Source organism: Aethalodelphis obliquidens, unplaced genomic scaffold, assembly GCF_003676395.1.
Source record: "Aethalodelphis obliquidens isolate GAN/ISIS:26980383/991018 unplaced genomic scaffold, ASM367639v1 scaffold86, whole genome shotgun sequence".
Classification (NCBI taxonomy): domain Eukaryota; kingdom Metazoa; phylum Chordata; class Mammalia; order Artiodactyla; family Delphinidae; genus Aethalodelphis; species Aethalodelphis obliquidens.
This window is the reverse complement of record NW_020838030.1, coordinates 5,486,974-5,505,973: the sequence shown is the minus strand read 5'-3', so window position 1 is coordinate 5,505,973 and position 19,000 is coordinate 5,486,974. Positions and strand designations below refer to the sequence as shown.

Here is a 19,000-nt window from a genome sequence, read left to right as displayed (position 1 = left end):
GACAAGGGTGGGAAGTGTCATTCTCAGTTTAAGAGGCTGAGGTGGGGATTATCCAACCCCTGCTGCCTGAGATGGGCTTGCAGCTCACCTGGCCAATGACAGCATTACATACATCTCCTAATCGATGTGATTAGTTCACCAGACCCAAGCCTCAGGAGGAGACGTAATTCTTGGACTTGTGTTAAAACATTTGGGAAGGAGAAGCTCTTTTTCCACTGGGGATGGTGAGAGAACAGGCTCTAAACTGGCGTTACCAGATGCCTCTTTGAAACTACCAAGGGAGAGGCTGCCTGAGAATGAAGCCAATGTAGAAGAAAGCAGCCAGGGGCTGGGAATTGCAGGACTGAGTCCTGATGATAATAGTTGAACTCCTGGATCCAGCTATACCCAAAGCCATGATCCCAGACTTTATTTAGTTAAAACTAAATTCCCAATTGGCTTAAGCCAGTTTAGTTGTATTTCTGTCCCTCATAAATCAAGACAGTCTTGACTGGTGTACCTATGCCTCGTAGAAGGCTGGTGTACCTATGCCTCGTAGAAGGCTGGTGTACCTATGCCTCGTAGAAGGCTGGTGCGAAGCTCAAATGAGAAAATATATATGGGAGTACAGACTAAAAAGCAGTAAGAAAATCAAAGGGTTTCTTACTGTTCTGGTTCAACAGTAACAACAACAACGATGATAATAATAATATTAAGAAGAATGGAATCTTACCAATATTCTTCCCCTCCAGCCATGCATTTTTCATACACAGGTCCCTCTAGCTCCCGGGGGCTGGGGAAGATGGCTTCATGGTGGATGATGATGGTTTTGATGACTTCGTTGACATGTGCCTGGCAGGACACAGGGTCTTGCCCATCGGGGATGTGCATGAGGGTGGGCCCGAAGCAGATGGCCAGGTTGTAGGGATCCATCATGTTCTCGTCACTATATTGCGAGAGGCTACAAGAAAGGAGTACCCACAAGTCACCAGGGAAAGGTGAATCCTCCCCCGTGGTTTCTTTCTCTTAGGGGCTCTACTCACGTTCAGGAGGGTCCCATGTTCTAGGAACAGTTGTACCTACAAACCTCAGGACACCCCCTCCCAAAGGAGGCCAGGGCTGAGTCAAAGAGGGGGTCCCCCCTTTGGCTGGGCAACTCACTGGTTGAGGAAAGCAAAGAGGTATCTCATGACCACGATGACCACGCGGGGAAGGGTGATGAGGATTTGTTGGATCTGGTGCACCCTCTCAGCTGGGTTCTCCAGTTCTGTAACACAAAGGGACTTTTCAGGGCGCCTTTCATCATCAGAGAGCCAAGTAGCTGACATCTGTGAGTCCCACCTGTGAGATCAGCCCACGTGGTTCAGGGGGAGGCAGGTTTTTTGTTTTGTTTTAATTTATTTATTTATTTTTGGCTGTGTTGGGTCTTCGTTGCTGCACATGGGCTTTCTCTAGTTGCAGCAAGCGGGGGCTACTCTTGGTTGTGGTGTGCGGGCTTCTCATTGTGGTGGCTCCTCTTGTTGCAGAGCAAGGGCTCTAGGCACACGGGCTTCAGTAGTTGTGGCGCATGGGCCCAGTAGTTGTGGTGCACAGGCTTAGTTGCTCTGCGGCATGCGGGATCTTCCCAGACTAGGGATCAAACCGTGTCCCCTGCGTTGGCAGGCAGATTCTTAACCACTGCACCACCAGGGAAGCCCAGGGGGAGGCAGTTTTACTCTCAGTTCCAGGGATGGAAATGTGACCCTGGCCTGGCCAATCAGAGCATCAAATTCCCCTAGCCACAGGGCTGGGCCCAGGAAGGGGTCCATGGCCTAATCAGAACAAATCAGGGTTGATCCTTGGGACTCAGCTGGAGAAACCTAGAGAGAAGTTCCCTCTTGCAACTGGGTAGAGGAGCAGCTGGGGGCTCCCAGGAAAGAAGACGGTGTCCGGGAGTGCAGTCACCACAGAGCTGGAGGGGACAGATTCCTGAAGATGTCGTGTGAGGTCTGAGTCCAGCTGGGCCTTAACTTTTCAGATATATGAGCCACTACATTCCCTTTTACGGGTTAAGTCAGTGTAAGCTGAGTTTCTGTCACCTGTAGCCTATGAGTCCTGATGAACACAGGCAGGGACCAGGTTTTATTAGACTCTTTAAAAACACCAGCTGCAGCACAGGCCTGGCACAGAGTAGGTGCTCAGGAAATGAACACTGAATAAATAACCACCTCCTGAGCTGTATATTGGTCAAAGAGCCTGGTGATTCCTGGGCTCTTGTCTCTGACCCCCATTTTCAGGTCACCCCTAGAGATACAGACATTTAATCAGTCAAGCCAGAGTTGGGGGCAGCAAATTGGGCTTGGTAAGGAGAAAAAAGTGCTTTGTGGGCTTTTCTCTGTAGAGAGAGAAAGCTCAGGCTAAGAGTGAGCTACCAAAGCTCCAATGATTATCTGCAGGGCTGATGCATAAACCCATGTCAGTTTCTTTTTCAGAGAAAAACATGTTTTTCTCACTCAGCCCCTCCTCTCTCCAGCCTCCAGATCCTGTCAGCACGTTCCTTTTAAAACACAGCTTCCCTCTTTCTCCTCTGTATCCAAGGCCCTTCATGATGCAGCTTCAACCACCCTTGCCTGCTTCACCTCCCAGCTGCCGCCCCTTCTCCAAGTATCTGAAGATGACTGAGAGCCATGCTTCTCAGATGAAGTGGGTGTGCACCTCTGGGGCACTAACAAATATGTGGGGCATTCACAAATATGTGGGGCATTCTCTGGGGTTGTTGCAGTGACTGGAGGGTGCCACTGGCATTTGGGATCCAGGGGCCAAGGTGCTAAGGGTCCTGAATGTGTGGGACACACAAGAAGGCACTGCTCTACCCAAAGTGCCAGTAGTGCCCTGCAGAAGAACTGTGCCAGGCCACCTTAGCCACCCCCCACCCCTCCACCCAAACACACGAAGGCTCTCCTGCTCCAGGCCTTTGCACACCCTGGTGATCTCTCTTCTCCATCTGGCATGCTCCAGCCTACCTTCAAGGTCTGGCACCTCACCAAGGCCTCCACACAGAGTGGAAGGCTCTGGCACACATATCGAGTCCACTGCCCCCCATACAGGCCCCTCCATGTCCTTGGCTTCAGTCACACTGCCCTAGACCACCTCCACTACTGTTTATTAATACTGTTTTCTTAAATACATTTCTTTAAAAAAGGAGACCTTGGGCTTCCCTGGTGGTGCAGTGGTTGAGAGTCTGCCTGCCAATGCAGGGGACACGGGTTTGTGCCCCGGTCCGGGAAGATCACACATGCCGCAGAGCAGCTGGGCCCGTGAGCCATGGCCACTGAGCCTGCGCGTCCGGAGCCTGTGCCCCGCAACGGGAGAGGCCACAACAGTGAGAGGCCCGTGTACTGCAAAAAGAAAAAAAAAAAAGGAGACCTTACCTCACTCTGTAAAGGAGAAACCAGGATCACTTGCCATAATTAGAAGGTAACATAAAAAGAGATACAATGAAAGCAAAACAATGCTACCAAATTATAGGTAGACATTGTTTTATACAAAAGTTTCTGAGACTGAGGCCCTGCTCTCTCTGTTTAGCAGGGAGATTGACTTGTACGTTGGGGGCAGAGGGGGTTACTCCTTGATGTAACCAAGGCTTTGGGAGGGAACTGAGGAGGGACTTTTCCTCTCACACTGTCATTCAAGGTGCACAATGCCATGATCTTGTACCAGGGGCCAAACACCTTGTCCGCTCAGGAACTGGTCTATTGGAGCTTCTGGAAATACTGGCTGAGCAGGTGACACAGGGCTCAGACAGGGATGGGCCTCTGTGGCCTGGGATTTCTGAGAGGTGGTCTGGAGCCTGAAGTGGATCAGGAAAGATGAGCAGGAAGTAGTGGGGGGGCAAAAGAGTGGAGGAAGCGCCTTTCACACAAGACAAATAAGAGGGTTCAAGCCTCCCTAGGCTCTTGTCACCTCCTGGGGCACTTCCCTGGCTGCAAATATCCCTCAGAACATTGTGAGAAGCATCCCTAGTGAAACGGGGTGTGGGGCAACTTTTCTGTAACTCAAAGAGTTTATTAAAAAAAAAAAAGAGTTTATTCCAAAATACTAACATTCTAATATTCTAAAATTAAAAGTTTATTTTAAAAAATACTCCCAAAAGATTGTCGTGGATTTTGGCATCTTACAGTCAAGGTGCCTTTACTTCAGCCCCTAGATTGGGCTCCTGCCTTTATCCACAGAAATACTAGTCAAGAAGGACTCTCATGGCTAGTGATGTCAGAGGAAGCCCACAATCAACTTATTTTCATCATTTCCCTGTTTGCCATATTGCTGACCTGACTCCCAAACCTTCCACGGCTCCCTGTAACCCAAGGGGAAAAGCTCTGGAATCCTTGCAAGGCATTCAAGGTCTTCCCTTTCTTGCTCCATCGGACCCTTCCAGCATCTTACACCATGTACTGGCTGGGACACCCTCCTGCTGGTCCCATTGATCTGTGTGTCCCCAACCCTTCCTAGGATCCCTGAGTCCACTCCTCCCCGAAGACTCTACTCACATCATTCTCCGTCAGCTGTGATCTGAGAAACCAAGGCTCCCTCTGCCTCTTCTCTTCTGAGCTCCTCCCATACCCAGAGGTGTACCATGCCCATGAGTCCTTCTATTATAAACCATCTTGTTATTTCCACAACTAGGTTTTAAGTTCCATGAAGACAAGAGTCATATGGCTTCTTTCAAGGCACCCCTCCCCTGCAGCGATGAGCCTGGAGTGCAGCTTCAATAAAGATTGGTCAAGAAATTGATCATTCCACCTGGGAAATACTTACTAATAGTAGATATCAAATCTTGAAACCTTTCCTTAGGAAAGAGTGGGTTTTCCAGTCCTCGGAAATACAGTTTTAGAACGCCAGCGACTGAATTGATATCTCGTTCATTTTGATCATCCACAAGCGGGTCTTCACCTAAGGGGAAACAGGAGATGACGATTCAGCTCAGTAAGGGGGCAGGGTGTGTGCAGATGGTGGAAGAGGTGACCTGGCCCAGCCTGAACTGGAGGACAGATGTGACAGCCTCCGCCACACAGCATGCTTAGGGTGCTCCCTGCAGCGGATTCTGAAACTGCTCCAACCTCTAACAACGCTGTAGAATTAAAATAATGAACATCCGTCACCCTACAGTTACACTCATCTTGCCATATTTGCTCTCCCTCCATTTCTCTACTTATATTTAGTACTGCTCAATTATTTGAGAGTGTTTTGTAGACATTACAACACATCACTGCTAAATACTTCAACATGTTCCTCCTCAGCATAAGGCTATTCCCCTACGTAACCGTGTATTACACCTAAGAAAATTAACAAGAGTTCCAAAACACCGTGTCACAGACTTTACCCAAACATTCCCCATTGTCCCACGTCTTTCATAGAATTTTTCAAACGCTAAGATCTAATCAGTGTTCACACAATTCATTCAGTTGTTATGCTTCGTTAGTCTTTTGAATGCAAAACAGACCCCAACATTTTTTATTGTTAGTTTGTTTTTCATAACATTGACTTTTATTGAAGAGTCCAGGCCAACTGCCTTGTAGAATGCCTCACGTTCAGGATCTGTCTGATTGCTTCCTCATGGTTAGAGTCAGGTTAAATATTGTGGCCAAGAATACTATGTGGGTAATGCTTGATCACTGGGTTAAGGTGGTGGCCTCTGGATCTCTACACTGTAAAGGTATATTTTCTCCTTTGTAATAACAAGTGTAAAATATAAAATATTTTTGTAAACAATAAGTGATCTATGTGCATGTCATCATTCTTAACATATTTTACCCAGTGCTTTGAGCATCCAGTGATAACTTTTGCCCAAATCAATTATTACCCTGCGGTTCTAACAAAATGGTGATTTTCTGATTCTGTCATTCCATCTACAATTATTAGGTGGCATTCTTCCCTAAAGAAGAGCTTTCTCCGTGTTCCCTCCACCCTCCTATTTTTTTTTAAAACATTTTATGGGCTTGTTTTTATAATTTTTAATTAAAGTGTTATAACCCGCTACATCACTATTCATTGGGGTGCTCAGATTGTCCCCAGATTTGGCCAGGGGGAGTCCTTTCTTATGTCCTTTGATGCGACCTCTATTGAGCACTTAATTGCTTACTGGCATAAAAAATGTCCCTGAATCACCTGGTACTTTCCTTGACCTAGACCTGGAATAAAAAACTTCTCTCAGGAGCTTTGTTTGCTTTTTGCAGGGCATGGTATTTAGAAACCAAGATCTCGGTTCTAGGTGTGCTCATTGCTACAGGAGTGTCACAAAGAACATCTAGGCTCTTTCAGTACATAGAGCTAGAATATACATATTTTTTTTTCACAAGTTCACACTGATATTTCTAATTCATGTTTAAGGTACAATGTTTTATTTACCTTCATTTATTTTGTATTTTCATTTCATTTTTCTTACAGTGAAAATCTTGTTCTGAATAGTATTTATAATTGATATTTTAATGTATCTGCCTTATCCTACAATATACATAAAATAGTTTCAGATGCTTTTGTTTTTGTTTTTTTTGTGGTACATGGGCCTCTCACTGTTGTGGCCTCTCCCGTTGCAGAGCACAGGCTCCGGACGCGCAGGCTCAGCGGCCATGGCTCACGGGCCCAGCCGCTCTGCGGCATGTGGGATCCTCCCGGACCAGGGCACGAACCCATGTCCCCTGCATCGGCAGGTGGACCCTCAACCACTGCGCCACCAGGGAAGCCCTAGTTTGATTTTTAATAGCAATATCACCACTAGCAATAAACCTACTACATAAAAATTAACGTTTATTTGCAGGGCTTTTTTTGTGTTTTAGGCCCTCAGAATGTATCCCACTAAAGACATATGATCAGAAGACAGAAAGTAGATTAGTGGTTGCCTAGTGATGGGGGCTGGGGTGTAAGCGGTACAGGGAGTGACTATAAATGGGTACAGGGTTCCTTTTAGGGATGATGAGAATTTTCTGAAATTAGATTATGGTGATGATGTACAAATCTATAAATATACTAGAAACTACTAAAATATACACTTTAAAAAATGGATGAGCCTTATGGTATGTAATTCCATAGAGCTTTTAAAAAAGTGTATGACCAGAGCACATGCTGAAAAGTTACTCTCTGTATGGTTGTCAGTCTGATATACAGCTTATTTGTTTCTATTTATACTCAATTTTAGGAATTTAATTGTTTTAGAAATCCTTTTTTTTTAAAGTATGCAATTTTGAAAATATAAAGCATCCACATGTTCCAGGAGTCCTAACCAGATAAAAAGTTGCTTGCAGAGAAGCCCTATTCTTATTCTTCTCTCCCTACACCTTACATTTAACCATTTTCATTAGTCTCTGGTTTGTCCTGCTAATCTTTGTTTCTGCAAAAATAAGCAAATACACATATACAATTTTTTTACCTTCCCTCATTTCTTACATAAAATGAACGTGGCACACTCTGCTACTACATATACTTGTTTCTTCTCTAAACAGTAAATCCTAGAAATCCCTCCTTGTCAGTTCATACAGATCTTCCTCATTTTTTTTTTTTTATGGCCGCAAACGACTCTATTTCATGGATAGACCATAATGTAGTCAACCAGTCTCCTATGGATTGACATTCCCATCTTTTGCTGTTACGAATACTGCCACAACAAATAACCTTGTACCTGTGTTTCTTATTCATAGAGGTGTGTCTCTGTGGTAGGTTCCTAGAAGTGGGATTACTGGGTCAAAGGGCAAACAAACGTGTAGTTTCATCAGATAAAGCCAAATTCTCCTCTGGTGGGGCGGCACCATTTTCTCCTCCTCCCAGCAACATAGGAGAAGGCTGCTTTTCCATAGCCCTGCCCATGGAATGTCTTTTAAATTTTTGCCAATTGCACAGGGGAAAATATCTCAGGAGAGCAGCACTTTTCAGTTTAATGGGGGTTGCTGAGCTAGTTCACCACCAGGATTTCCATGGGGGACGTGAAAGGAAGCAGGCAGCAACCTGACACCTCCCTGAAGGTGCTGAGAGAGGTCTGTTCACTGGGCTTCTCCTCCTCCTGCCAGAACAGCCCAGAGCAATCTAAGTCTGGTAAGTAATGAAGAGCAGAACTGCGAGCTTCCCTGGTGGTGCAGTGGTTGAGAGTCCGCCTGCCGATGCAGGGGACGCGGGTTCGTGCCCCGTGCCGGGAAGATCCCACATGCCGCCGAGCGGCTGGGCCCGTGAGCCATGGCCGCTGAGCCTGCGCGTCCGGAACCTGTGCTCCGCGACGGGAGAGGCCACAACAGTGAGAGGCCCGCGTACCGTAAAAAAAAAAAAAAAAAAAAGAGCAGAACTGCAAATTCATACTTGGACCTCTATACTATGCCTCTGTGGGAAGAGAATGTGTGTCACTGCCAGGGCCTCTGCTGGCCCCAACATGCTTTAGTGCAAATTAGAGAAAGACACCCCGCCACACACACTTCCTGAACCAGGGCTTGTGGCTTCCAGGGCATAAGCCAGAGTTCAGCACACTCCTGTCCTCGTGGCTGAGTACTCTTGTGCAGTGCCCAGCCTGAACGACTGTGTGTGGCAGCCCATGCATTGTGTTCCATAGGTCAACCTCTCAGACGTTCCTATAGGAGGAGATGAAAATGCTTCCCCACAGGGGTTGAATGTAAATGTCCCCAGCACTTCATGGCTGCTCTTTACTGGTACTGGCCACTTGCCAGATTCTGTTCCCTCAGATCACTGTCTCCGGAAAACTCATTCTAAGCAATCATCTGGGACCCATCAGCCTGCACTGAATCAATCTGGTTTTGCCTCACACACACACACACACACACAGGCATAATGACTGATTGCTTAGAATGAGTTCCTCTAGGATTACCTTTTTTTCTCTAAATTAGTTTTTTCTTTAAATTTAACCTTCAGTTTTGAGTCACTTAGTTGCCTGTTGCATCAAATGATTCTTTGGTTTTACAGGTTGCCTCCCAGTGATGCCAGATGGGATCAGTACAGCCCCAGGTGCCAGTTGCTAATGCCTATAAAATACCATCTTCCCCAAAGGAGAATCATTTAAGAGTTCTTTGGACTTCATCTTCAAAAGTAGCCAAAGAATTCAAGTGACAGGTTATCCCAGAAAATCTTTTGCAGTTAGTGAACTTAGGGTATCAGTAAGAATATTCAGAATACCACACACACAGTTTAGGTGATCTTGGTATAGTGGTGGGACAGCAGTGATTATAAAATGAAAGTAAATAACATGTACATGCTCTGTTGGGGGACACTAGAGGGAAACAGGTGTTCAGCCTAGAAAATCATTTCTCAGTGGATTTCCTATGAAGTCAATGTGTCTTGGGTTTAACTTTGAAACAAATTTAAAAATTCAAAAACTGGAAAAAAAAAAAGGAAAATGCTTCCCCCACAAGACTTTCTCATGAGGAAGGAAGAGAGAAAACATAAATATATATATATATATATATATATATATATATTGCCTATAGTGATATAGCACTTTTCAAGTGAGAAGTACACTGGCATATGTGATCTCTCTTAATCCGCAAAACAGCACTGCATGGCTCCAAGGGAGGCATGGTCCCAGCTCCACCCCTCTCACCTGCAAGAAAGCTGAGGCCCCAACAAATGAAACAACTTGCTCATGTAGTCAGAAACAGACACCAGCAGCTCCCAGGTCTCGTAATGCCTGGGAGATATTCCTTCTTCTACCTGTGGTTTTCAATTCTATCTGCTGCCTGTCTGCCTGCATGCCTATCTATCTATCTATCTATCTATCTATCTATCTATCTATCTACCTATCCATCTATCATCTTCCTTCCTTCCCTCCCTCTCTCCCTCCTTCCTTTACAGTAGAATCTCAACTTTTTTTGTTTTCAAGAAAAAAGTTCCCATGGATGAGCAAAGCTGCCTTAGTTGAATTTAGAGAAAGGTGCAAGCCCTACCTTCTCATCTTCCCTCCTTATCCCAGTAGCAGCCCTTGAAGCCCCTCTGAAGGACCGTAAGGGTTTGAAAAATGCACTGTATTAAGCTGTTCCCCTAGTGCACCACATGTTACTCTTGTGGTCTCATGATCCAAAAGCACAAGGATTTTATTTCCTCCATACAAGCTCTCCTTGTTAAGTCTGGTTAACTTACTGACCACACACACACACACACACACACACACACACACACACACACACCATCCATTCCTGCTCTTCCTCCCAGAAGGCACTTCGTCCATAAAAGGAGCCATCCAAACAATCCTCCCTCCTAGCCCAGGCCTTCGGCTCTCTGAAAGGGTTGCCAATTTTGGCTTAGAAATGAATGGAATTCCAGAGTTCAAGATGAGCAGGATGGTGTATGTGAATGATGGCTTCCTCCAGGAGGAGAATTAGAGCTAAAATTCCAGGCCAGTCCAAGAGAAAGCTAGTTCCCATTTTGCTAGCTAGTTTCCCGGGGAAGGAGGCAGAATTATTACCAAACAGCCCTGCCTGCAGCCTGCTCCCAGCCAGGTCGCCCCAGCATTCCCTAAGGGCTGAAGGCAGGCTGCACCCAGGGCAGAGTGAACACACCGTGTGTGCTCACAGCTCTAGGGGAACGTGCTGCTGGATGGGGGCATGGCAGGAAGCCCACAGGTGGTCTCTCCAGGGCAGGTCTCTGCGGCCAGGATCCTCCCAGCCCCATCCTGAGGCTCCGCAACGTGACAACCCCTCCCTGTGTCTCCCGCTCACACCCCTCTTCCTGGGGTAGGAAACAGATCTGAGAAGGGCCACATCCAGAGTCCAGAATGTGTCAGATCCTACATGCCATGATTTCAGCCCCAAATCCAAACCCTATGTTGATGTGAGCACAGTGAAAGGACCATTGACTCCCTTTCCAGCCACCCTTCCACATGAGGAGAGAACACAGGCAGCTCTCTCACCTTTTACATACCAAGAGGACAGGGGATTGGTTTGTGGGGAAAACAGAGAGGGAAAAAGCTAGCCTGGGAGACAACAGCAAACCACAGCTCTTTCCACAGCACAGCTGCTGATTCCTGTTTTTTCATGATGTTTTCTCCTTCATTTTGCCAGAAGATTACAGGAAGATCTCAAAACTTGAGTGCTGAGTTTGAGATTTATTGACAGCAAAATATAATAAAAAAAATCATAATCCCTTGGGCTTCCCTGGTGGCGCAGTGGTTGAGAGTCCGCCTGCCGATGCAGGGGACACGGGTTCGTGCCCCGGTCCGGGAAGATCCCACATGCCGCGGAGCGGCTGGGCCCGTGAGCCATGGTCGCTGAGCCTGCGCGTCCGGAACCTGTGCTCCGCGACGGGAGAGGCCACAACAGTGAGAGGCCCGCGTACCGCAAAAAAAAAAAAAAAAAAATCATAATCCCAACTAAAACCCTGGTTGACTCATGTCAGAGGAAGAAGGAAAGTGCGTTTAGGAATAATAAGCCAAAAATGGATTTCTAACATGTAATTTTTTCAGAAGCTTAACAAAAAGAGGTCCGTGCTCCTTTCAACAGCCTTCTGCACGGAGCGTAGGCAAGAGCTTCGCCCAAAGAGAGAAAAAAAGGGGCCAAGGAGGAAAAGACCCATGTCTGTTTGAACAAGTGGCAAAGGACAGGCACCCTGCAGGGATTAGAGGGTTTAAAATTTTTAAAATAAAAGGAAGAAAGGAAAAACACACAATGTATTGGTTTGGAGAGGAAGTTCCGTCACCAGTTAGAGCAGGTGGGCCGCGAGGAGTGGGCCCGGGCCGCTCACTGCCAGGGGCTGAGAAGAACACAGCAGCGAGCCAGGGAGAGGAAAGCCGGTTTCAGGAGATGGGGGAGGAGGTGCCCCGAGGGTCAGCCAGGTCAGGAACCCAAACCCAGGGCCGGTGGGTGGTGAATGTCAAGAAACAGAAAGTAATGCATGTGAAATCTGGGTACCAGCCAGCCCAGAGAAGCCAAAAAGGGTTTTTCTAAAAGAGACATCCCAGGAACTATTCTTTTAGAATAAGCCATGCTCCCGTGTAGGCTCAGGTGGAGCCGAAGAACGAAGCGGGCAAGAGAATGAGATTCATCCCGGAACGGGGGTGAGAGGGAGAGGGGCCAACTGCACACATGAGGCAACGAAAAAGCAGAAAACAATTTTTGCAGCTGAGGTTTGGGTCAGGTGATCTCTTCGCTCCAAGGAGCAGAGAAGTCTAATTTGCACAAATACCCCTCCAAGGCACCTGAGCAAGTAACAGAAGGTGCTGACCTTAGAAATCACGTTCAGGAAGGAAAGAAAGCAGCGCTGCTGGGGTGGGGATTGGGCCTGGCTGCCTGGTACAGCAAGGTACTTACTTACAAGACACTGGCAAGTAAGAAAACACAACGGGGAGCGGTCACCGGGCTGGAGGCACCAGGCAGTTTACTCACGACATACAAGGAATTCTCTCTGATGGGGTGAGCCCAGGAGGATGGAACCAGCAAAGGGTCCAGACCACGGCTCTGTTCACTTACAATGAACACAGGGCAGCAGGGGTGTTAAGGAATTGGGGGAAATAAAGAAACCAAACCCTGGCTGGGCTGTCTGTCATTGCCAAGAGAAGCTCAGGGAAATGATGAATGACACTTCTATCAGGGATGCTGAGGGGAGGATACCTCTAGCTTTGTGGGCTTTGCACATGCTGTTCCCTTGGTCTGGAATGCCCTTTCCCTGCTTCCCCTGACTCTTACTCTTCAAGCCTCAGCTTAGGCATTTCCTCTTCCAGGAAGCCTTTCGAGGCTTTGCTATTCCTCCCCCTTCCACGCAAACTGGGCGAGGGGCTCCCATGCCACCCAGCGATTACTCCATGCTTGCGCTGACCGTGCTGTTTACTAAACCGGTCCTCTGCTAGCGGTGACTTGTCTGTTGTTCCTATCATATTGACAGGCCCTAGTCCATTACCCAGTGCAGTGCAGGGCTCAATGCAGGCTTGTTGAGAGGATGAATGAATGCGCGAGTAGGAGCTTGGAGCAGGGCGATTCTGGGGCTCCCTGGTTCTAAGTACCCAAGATCCTGGAGTGGACTCCAAACCCTAAGCTCTCCAGGACCCTCCTCATGGGCCACGGAGAGCCACATCCAGCCCAGTCCTGCTCTCCACACCCGGTTCCAAGCCAGAGTGCCTAGTGCTGCAAAGCTCTGTGCTGCGGGCTATGGTGGTGACTGCCTGGGGCTGACAGACTGCTTCCTCTGCCCTGGAGCTAGATCTCAGGATGGAAGCGGGAGGATAGGGTGACTGAAGGTGAGTCTGCTCAGGAGGCAGCCCCTCCGGGAAGCCTGGCAATAAGTCGGGAGAATTCTAGGGCTGGAGCCCCGGGGAGAGGCTTGCTCAGAGCACAACCAACAAGGACAAACCATAACCTTCCAAGGCTATTAGGAGGATTACATAGAAGAATGGGTAAGAAAGTGCTTTGTAAATTGGGATGTGATGTATTGCGGGGAAATGGGTTTGGGATCCGGGTCCTCAGACCAAACTTAGTACCTAACTACTCAGAGCAAAGTGTAGTAAATCAGAGCTGAGGAGTAACTACGGAGACGGGATGCTTCCAAACGCTGTGAAACTAGAGGTGCAGATATCGCTTAGGATGCCCCACACTGGCTCTTCTTTCCTCCCTGGGATGGGCTTTGTTCAACAACCAGAGAGTGTGATGCTGGAAAATATTTCCTTGAACGGAAATGCACGGACTCTCAGTTTCACTGTAGCAGCAAGATATGTACTAATATAAAAAGGCAGAGGTTTAAGAAGAATTGAGCTCCTCCTGACCCTAGAAAGTCCTTACTTTGCTTGGACACTGGCCATCTGTTCCCATCAGGGATCCTGGGGCCAAGGGAGGCTCAACCAAATAAGCCACATTCTGCTGGCCACTTCATTCCTGATAAGCTTTTATACCAAAGTGGGAACTAGGTAACCTCTCCAAGGGTTGGGGAGAATAGCTTTGCCAAAAACACTGCATAAAAAAGAATTAGGCAATTCTAAGCCACTCCATGTTATCTAGCTTCTTCCAACTTTTCTAAAACACAGCAGCCTTTACAGATTCACACAATAACTCCAAGGCCCTCTTTCCCAGCAACCACTGTAGAGCCCACCAGAGAAAGTCACCCATGTGTGCTGGTAAATGTTCAACAGCTAGCTCTTTGGCGGCGAAAAGAAAAAGATCAAAGGTCTTAGTGTTTGCCAATTTCTGTGATGTAAATACTCCCACCTTGGCTGATTTCGAGCTACCAAGGTGAAGTCGCTGAAGGTGAAGTTGGGAAGAGATGTTGATACAAGCTACCCCAGCACCACTGGCTCTAAGACATGCGTTAACACCCAACCTGGCTTCCTCTGGACACAAGCTGGAGATGACCACTTCACACCTACCTCTCTCAAAGGAATTTTTGATGTCATTGACTTCAACCTGGGATCCTGGCACTCTGAAGATCCCTTGCTGCTGGAGTCCTAAAAGAAATAAACAAACAAAAAAAGAAAGAGAAAATGCCTTGAGCTCATCAGGCCACTGGGAACACGGAAGACTCTCCCTACTGCTTGCCTCTTTCTCCCGCCATCCTTTGTAACAGAGTCATTCCCAGTGACCGTCTCCTGGCAGAAGCCCCAAAGAAGCCTTTGCGATGAACTTCAGCTGGTCCAAATACTCAGTCACATTCTGCTTCATATGTCTAGGGTCTCTTGTTTGGGCTTGAAGGAAACAAGAAGTTTATATCAACACTGGACCAGTGAATGACTTCCACTTTAACCCACAGGTCAGCTCAATCAAATAACTGGGTAGTGAATGCTGCCTAGTGCGTTCATCAGTTGCACTGGTCCCAAGTAGCTTGACCTGAGTTTACAAATGCCATCGGAGTTTAACAGCCACAGAGACTCTGAATGAGAATGATTAATGCCACTCCCTCAACCATTCCCTCGCCCATCACAGACAACGTCTTCCTTCAAGAAAATCTAGAGTCTAGAGTGCATGCTGGCTTGGGATCAAGGAGTTTGGGGGACATTAACTTATTGCAGAAGGACGATCTCATTTTCTATGTGTTTCTACAAGGCCTTAACAAAGAGGAGAACTTGATACCTGACACAGCAGTAACAACAAAACAGCGACCTATAAGATTGAAGGAATTAGAGGGCCTCCCTCATCTGAAAAGGGAATTAAGACTGGGATCCTTTCCCTGAGATTCAGTTTTTCTATATGAAACAACTCTCCACTTTATAATTCAGGAAAGTGTTTACCCTTAAAGGCAGGCTTTAGTTAAAGTTTGGTTTGTACATATAGTATGTGCTCAATAAACGTTGTTCATTTCTTTCGTGCTGAATTTCTACCACCTGTGTCTCTTACCCCATCCTCCTGGCTCATTCCCATCCAGTTATGCTGGCCTTCTTTCCCATATTAGGCCTTGACACTTGCCATTCTCTCCACCTGGCTGGCTTCTTCTACTCAAATATCACCCCCTCGGAGATGGCTCTCCTTACAACCTTAGCCAAAGCAGGCCTGCCCTCCTCTAGCCATTCTCTATCCCCTTTAATTAGTTCCTTGGCATTATCACTATCTGAAATTATATTATTTGTCTCTCAGCCTGTTCATTCCCTTGCCCTTCTAATTGGTCATGTAAGCTACCTAGGGCCAGCATCCTACCTGTCTGGTTTGTGGCTATGCTGCCATTGTCAAAAACAGTGCCTGCTATGCACTCTGGAAATATATTTTTGGAGGGATGAATAAATGAACAGATGGAGGCACAATTTAAGTGCTGGGGACACCATGTGGCAAATCCCAGACACTCTATTTCCTCCATGGAGCTTACCACAGTCTAGCAGGATTAACTGATCGGTTGACCAACCTCATTCAGCGCTCAAAGTGCAGAGCTCTGGGCTCGAGTGTGAGCAAAAAAGGAACTAATACAGTTGTCCCACGTGCCCTCCCTGCTCCTCGGTTCTCCTAGCTCCTGGGTCTTCTCACCACCATCTTCAGTTCCCCCGACACACAAGGCTCAATAGACAGCACTCAAGATAGCAGCTGTTCCATAGAACGTTTTCCCCTCAGAAGCAGAGCAGCAACAGGAAATCTTCCCAGACGAATTTGAATCTCATATCTTATGAGAACAGCCTAGCACCTGTTCTGGAAAGAGCTGAAAACACTGCCCTGAGATCGAGCTTACCATATAAATTGATGTATCTGATGCAGCTCTCGACGACCAGTGGTATAGCTTGTCCTGAATCCTTAAGAAAAAAAGTTGTGAGTTGTATTGGACTTGGCAACCACCACAGGAGAGAAGACACTGCAAACACAGATTATGAACTCAAGCCAGAAAATTAGTACCATCAGATTAGTAGGAAAACAAGCAAGGAAACACTAATTCTAAAGTCTCCACAAACAGTTAAAATAGAAAGTCTTCTGTGATTGCAGAAAAGCCATAGCTGTGATCATTTTAAAGAAATGCTCTGTCTTCCTATTCAGCTGGGAAGGAATCAGGGCTCAGGAGGCCTGATAGGCACATCAGGGAAGGGGAGGGAGCCCACTGCCTGGAGGGGCTGGAATCCGCCCTCGAAGACTTCTCTGCCTCCCACTGGCCTCAGCCCCATCTCAACTCTGTTCTCCCAGCGCTCAGGGCAGGATCAAGGCCTCTGCCTAGTACTGTAGGACCTGCTGCCGGAATTAAGAAGGACACACCATGGGGGAAGCAAGGCTGGCCCCAGGGATCCTTTTGAGCTCGGAGGAGGGGTGACCAATTCTACTCACAAGTAACAACCTAAACATCCAGACAGATATTTGTTTAACAGTAAACACATTAAAAGGAAAAGTTCTAGAAACAGCTAACGTCAGCCACTGACCACTGAGTGGCAACCTTAGTCAGAAAGGCTGAATAAGATGCAGTTCTAAATACATGCATCTGGGGTGTGAATGTATTTTCAATTATATTTTCCTAGACTGGCCCACAACCACAGAGAGCTGGGCACGGGATAATTTCCTTTCGGATTCCGTGACTGGTTGACCTCTCTGCTATTTCAGGCCACTTACAGAGCATAAAAATTTTTAAAAACTCTCTTTGCAAAGGGGACAGGTTAAGCACTAGCCTCCTCAGAAGGTGAGGAAGCAATGAGGCATATGTAATATGCTCATGTAAAGGGACAAAGAAAAAAACCATGATTTCGATGCTTTCGTGGGTCCTCCACACCCCACCTGCAAATTCTGTCCTTGATTAAGTACCGTCACGGAGAGGGTAACAAAGTGGACTCATTGGCAACAGGCAAGGTGGGCCCTGTGCTACTAGTCAGGGCTAAAGACAGGTTCCATCCAGTTGAATGGGGCTGACGGACCTTTCCAGTAAATACCTGGTTCCTGGTTCGAGCATTTCTTCTTCCTCTGATAACAAAAAATAAACAGGCAGCAGAGCAGAAGAAAAAGAAAAGATTACGCAGAAGTAATAAGACCAGTTAGAGCAAGCAGCTCCTTCAGAGTCCGGGAACGCCGAAATGCAATGGCAGCCAGCGGAGGTCCGGGGAGACGGCAGGCAAACCGTGGGCCCAGTGGAGCTCCGGACCTGCCCGGCCAGCCTTCCAGGTGGCTGCCTCGGACGCCAGGGGGCAAAGGGGCCTCTTTCAGTCCTTGTCAAAGGGCAGGAACGGTGTGTACTGAACACTTGCCCCACCCCAAGTCTAGCTTCTCCTCAACACAGGGGGCTGTTTACTCACCAATGGTGAGAGCCCACCTAAGACTCTTTAACGTTAGCCCAGCCACCCACAGAAAAGGAGGGACACACGCCCTCAGGTGTCTCCTGTGACACTGGCCCTGCAAGTCAGCTCAGGAAACCTCGCTCTTAGCTCTTAGTTAACCAAGACCGTGTTTATGAGGTGCCCTCTGGATAGGACCAAACAGGATTCCATCTGGTTCCAAATTCCACACCGCTGCCCATGCTTTCCTACCAAACACCTGGGGCAGCTTGTCCCGGGTACCCACTTGGCTTTGCTTTCCTTCTGCCCACGGACCCTCACCCTGGCACTGAAAAAGCCTCAGGGAACGCAAAAGCTGACAAAGCCTGGAGGAGGGAGGGCAGTGGAGTCAGAGAGCTTTCGTGATCTTGCGGGCAGAACCGGAGGCTCTGCTTTCACTGAAGTCGCCCATTTGCAGGCGAGCACGGCCTCTTCTTTCTTCCCACACATGCAGTGGGTCAGGCTCTGGGGTGCGTGCTGTGTCTCATCCCGACTGAGAAACGGGAGCATGTGCGCCTGCTTGCTGGCGTCACCTGTCCAGCCCCTGGCACCTCAGCAACTAGAATTTTCCTATGTCGACTATGCCTCCCTGAACCTAGGACAGCAGTGCCAGGTGATCAGACAGGGCCCCGTGGGCACTCTCCGGAAAGCCCAGGCAGCACTAACAGCTAACATTTCCATGGTGTTTACCCTGCGCCAGGCAAAGCTCTAGAACCCGGCAGGTGTTACTCATCTGATCCTCCTCACACACTCAGGAGGTGGGTAATTATCATTCTCATTTTATTGAAACAAGGTAAGGACTCCCCCTGCCCCAGCCCGAAGGTAGACCTCCTGGGCCTCAAAATTTATCATAATAAATTGGGTTTCCTTCTATCCGAGAGAAGGGGGGAAAAATCAAGCATTTTGAAAAGAATCCATTCAGGTAAGGTCCTAGAGATTTATACAAGTAACTCCAACTACGTTTATCCGGCATTCTTGTGGATGCTTCCTTGTCCCTCTAAACCCTCATAATCACGGAGTTTCTGTGATGTTATTTTATTGAAAAGCCTTTCAGAGCTTTAGAATTTCAGAGCTGGGGATTCTTAGTTCACACTGAATCTTCTTCCAGATAGCATGGGAATCATAAGAGGAAATTAAATTCCATTCCCAAAGGTTGAAGGACTGGATGCATCACACTGCCTTTTCATTTTCTGAGAGTTAACAATCCTTGAGGTTGGGGTCCCGCCGCTGCAGTCTGTCCCCACAGGGAGCTTAGAGTGGGCACGCAGAAGAGCTGGCGGAATTGCACAGATGATGTGCGGTACAAGCACACGTGACTATAAAAAAATGCATTCGCTCAACAAACATACTTTTTTCAGTCAAACGGTCCCCTGAGGA

General features: G+C 47.5%; 1 protein-coding gene across 5 annotated transcripts in view; it reads right to left on the bottom strand.

Annotated features, from left to right (window-relative positions):
* SRGAP3 (SLIT-ROBO Rho GTPase activating protein 3) overlaps nucleotides 1-19,000 on the bottom strand; it is a 252,356-nt gene that overhangs the window by 28,650 nt on the left and 204,706 nt on the right. For 2 of the 5 annotated variants that reach the window (XM_027093960.1, XM_027093961.1), the window contains exons 13-17: nucleotides 16,072-16,132; nucleotides 14,291-14,368; nucleotides 4,774-4,908; nucleotides 1,141-1,246; nucleotides 713-940 (exon numbers count right to left, since the gene is read on the bottom strand). In XM_027093960.1, coding sequence (XP_026949761.1) covers nucleotides 713-940; nucleotides 1,141-1,246; nucleotides 4,774-4,908; nucleotides 14,291-14,368; nucleotides 16,072-16,132 — 608 coding nt within the window. Of the gene's footprint in view, nucleotides 1-712; nucleotides 941-1,140; nucleotides 1,247-4,773; nucleotides 4,909-14,290; nucleotides 14,606-16,071; nucleotides 16,133-19,000 lie in introns of those variants that run through there. The other 3 variants (XR_003430173.1, XR_003430175.1, XR_003430174.1) reach the window with 2 other exon arrangements.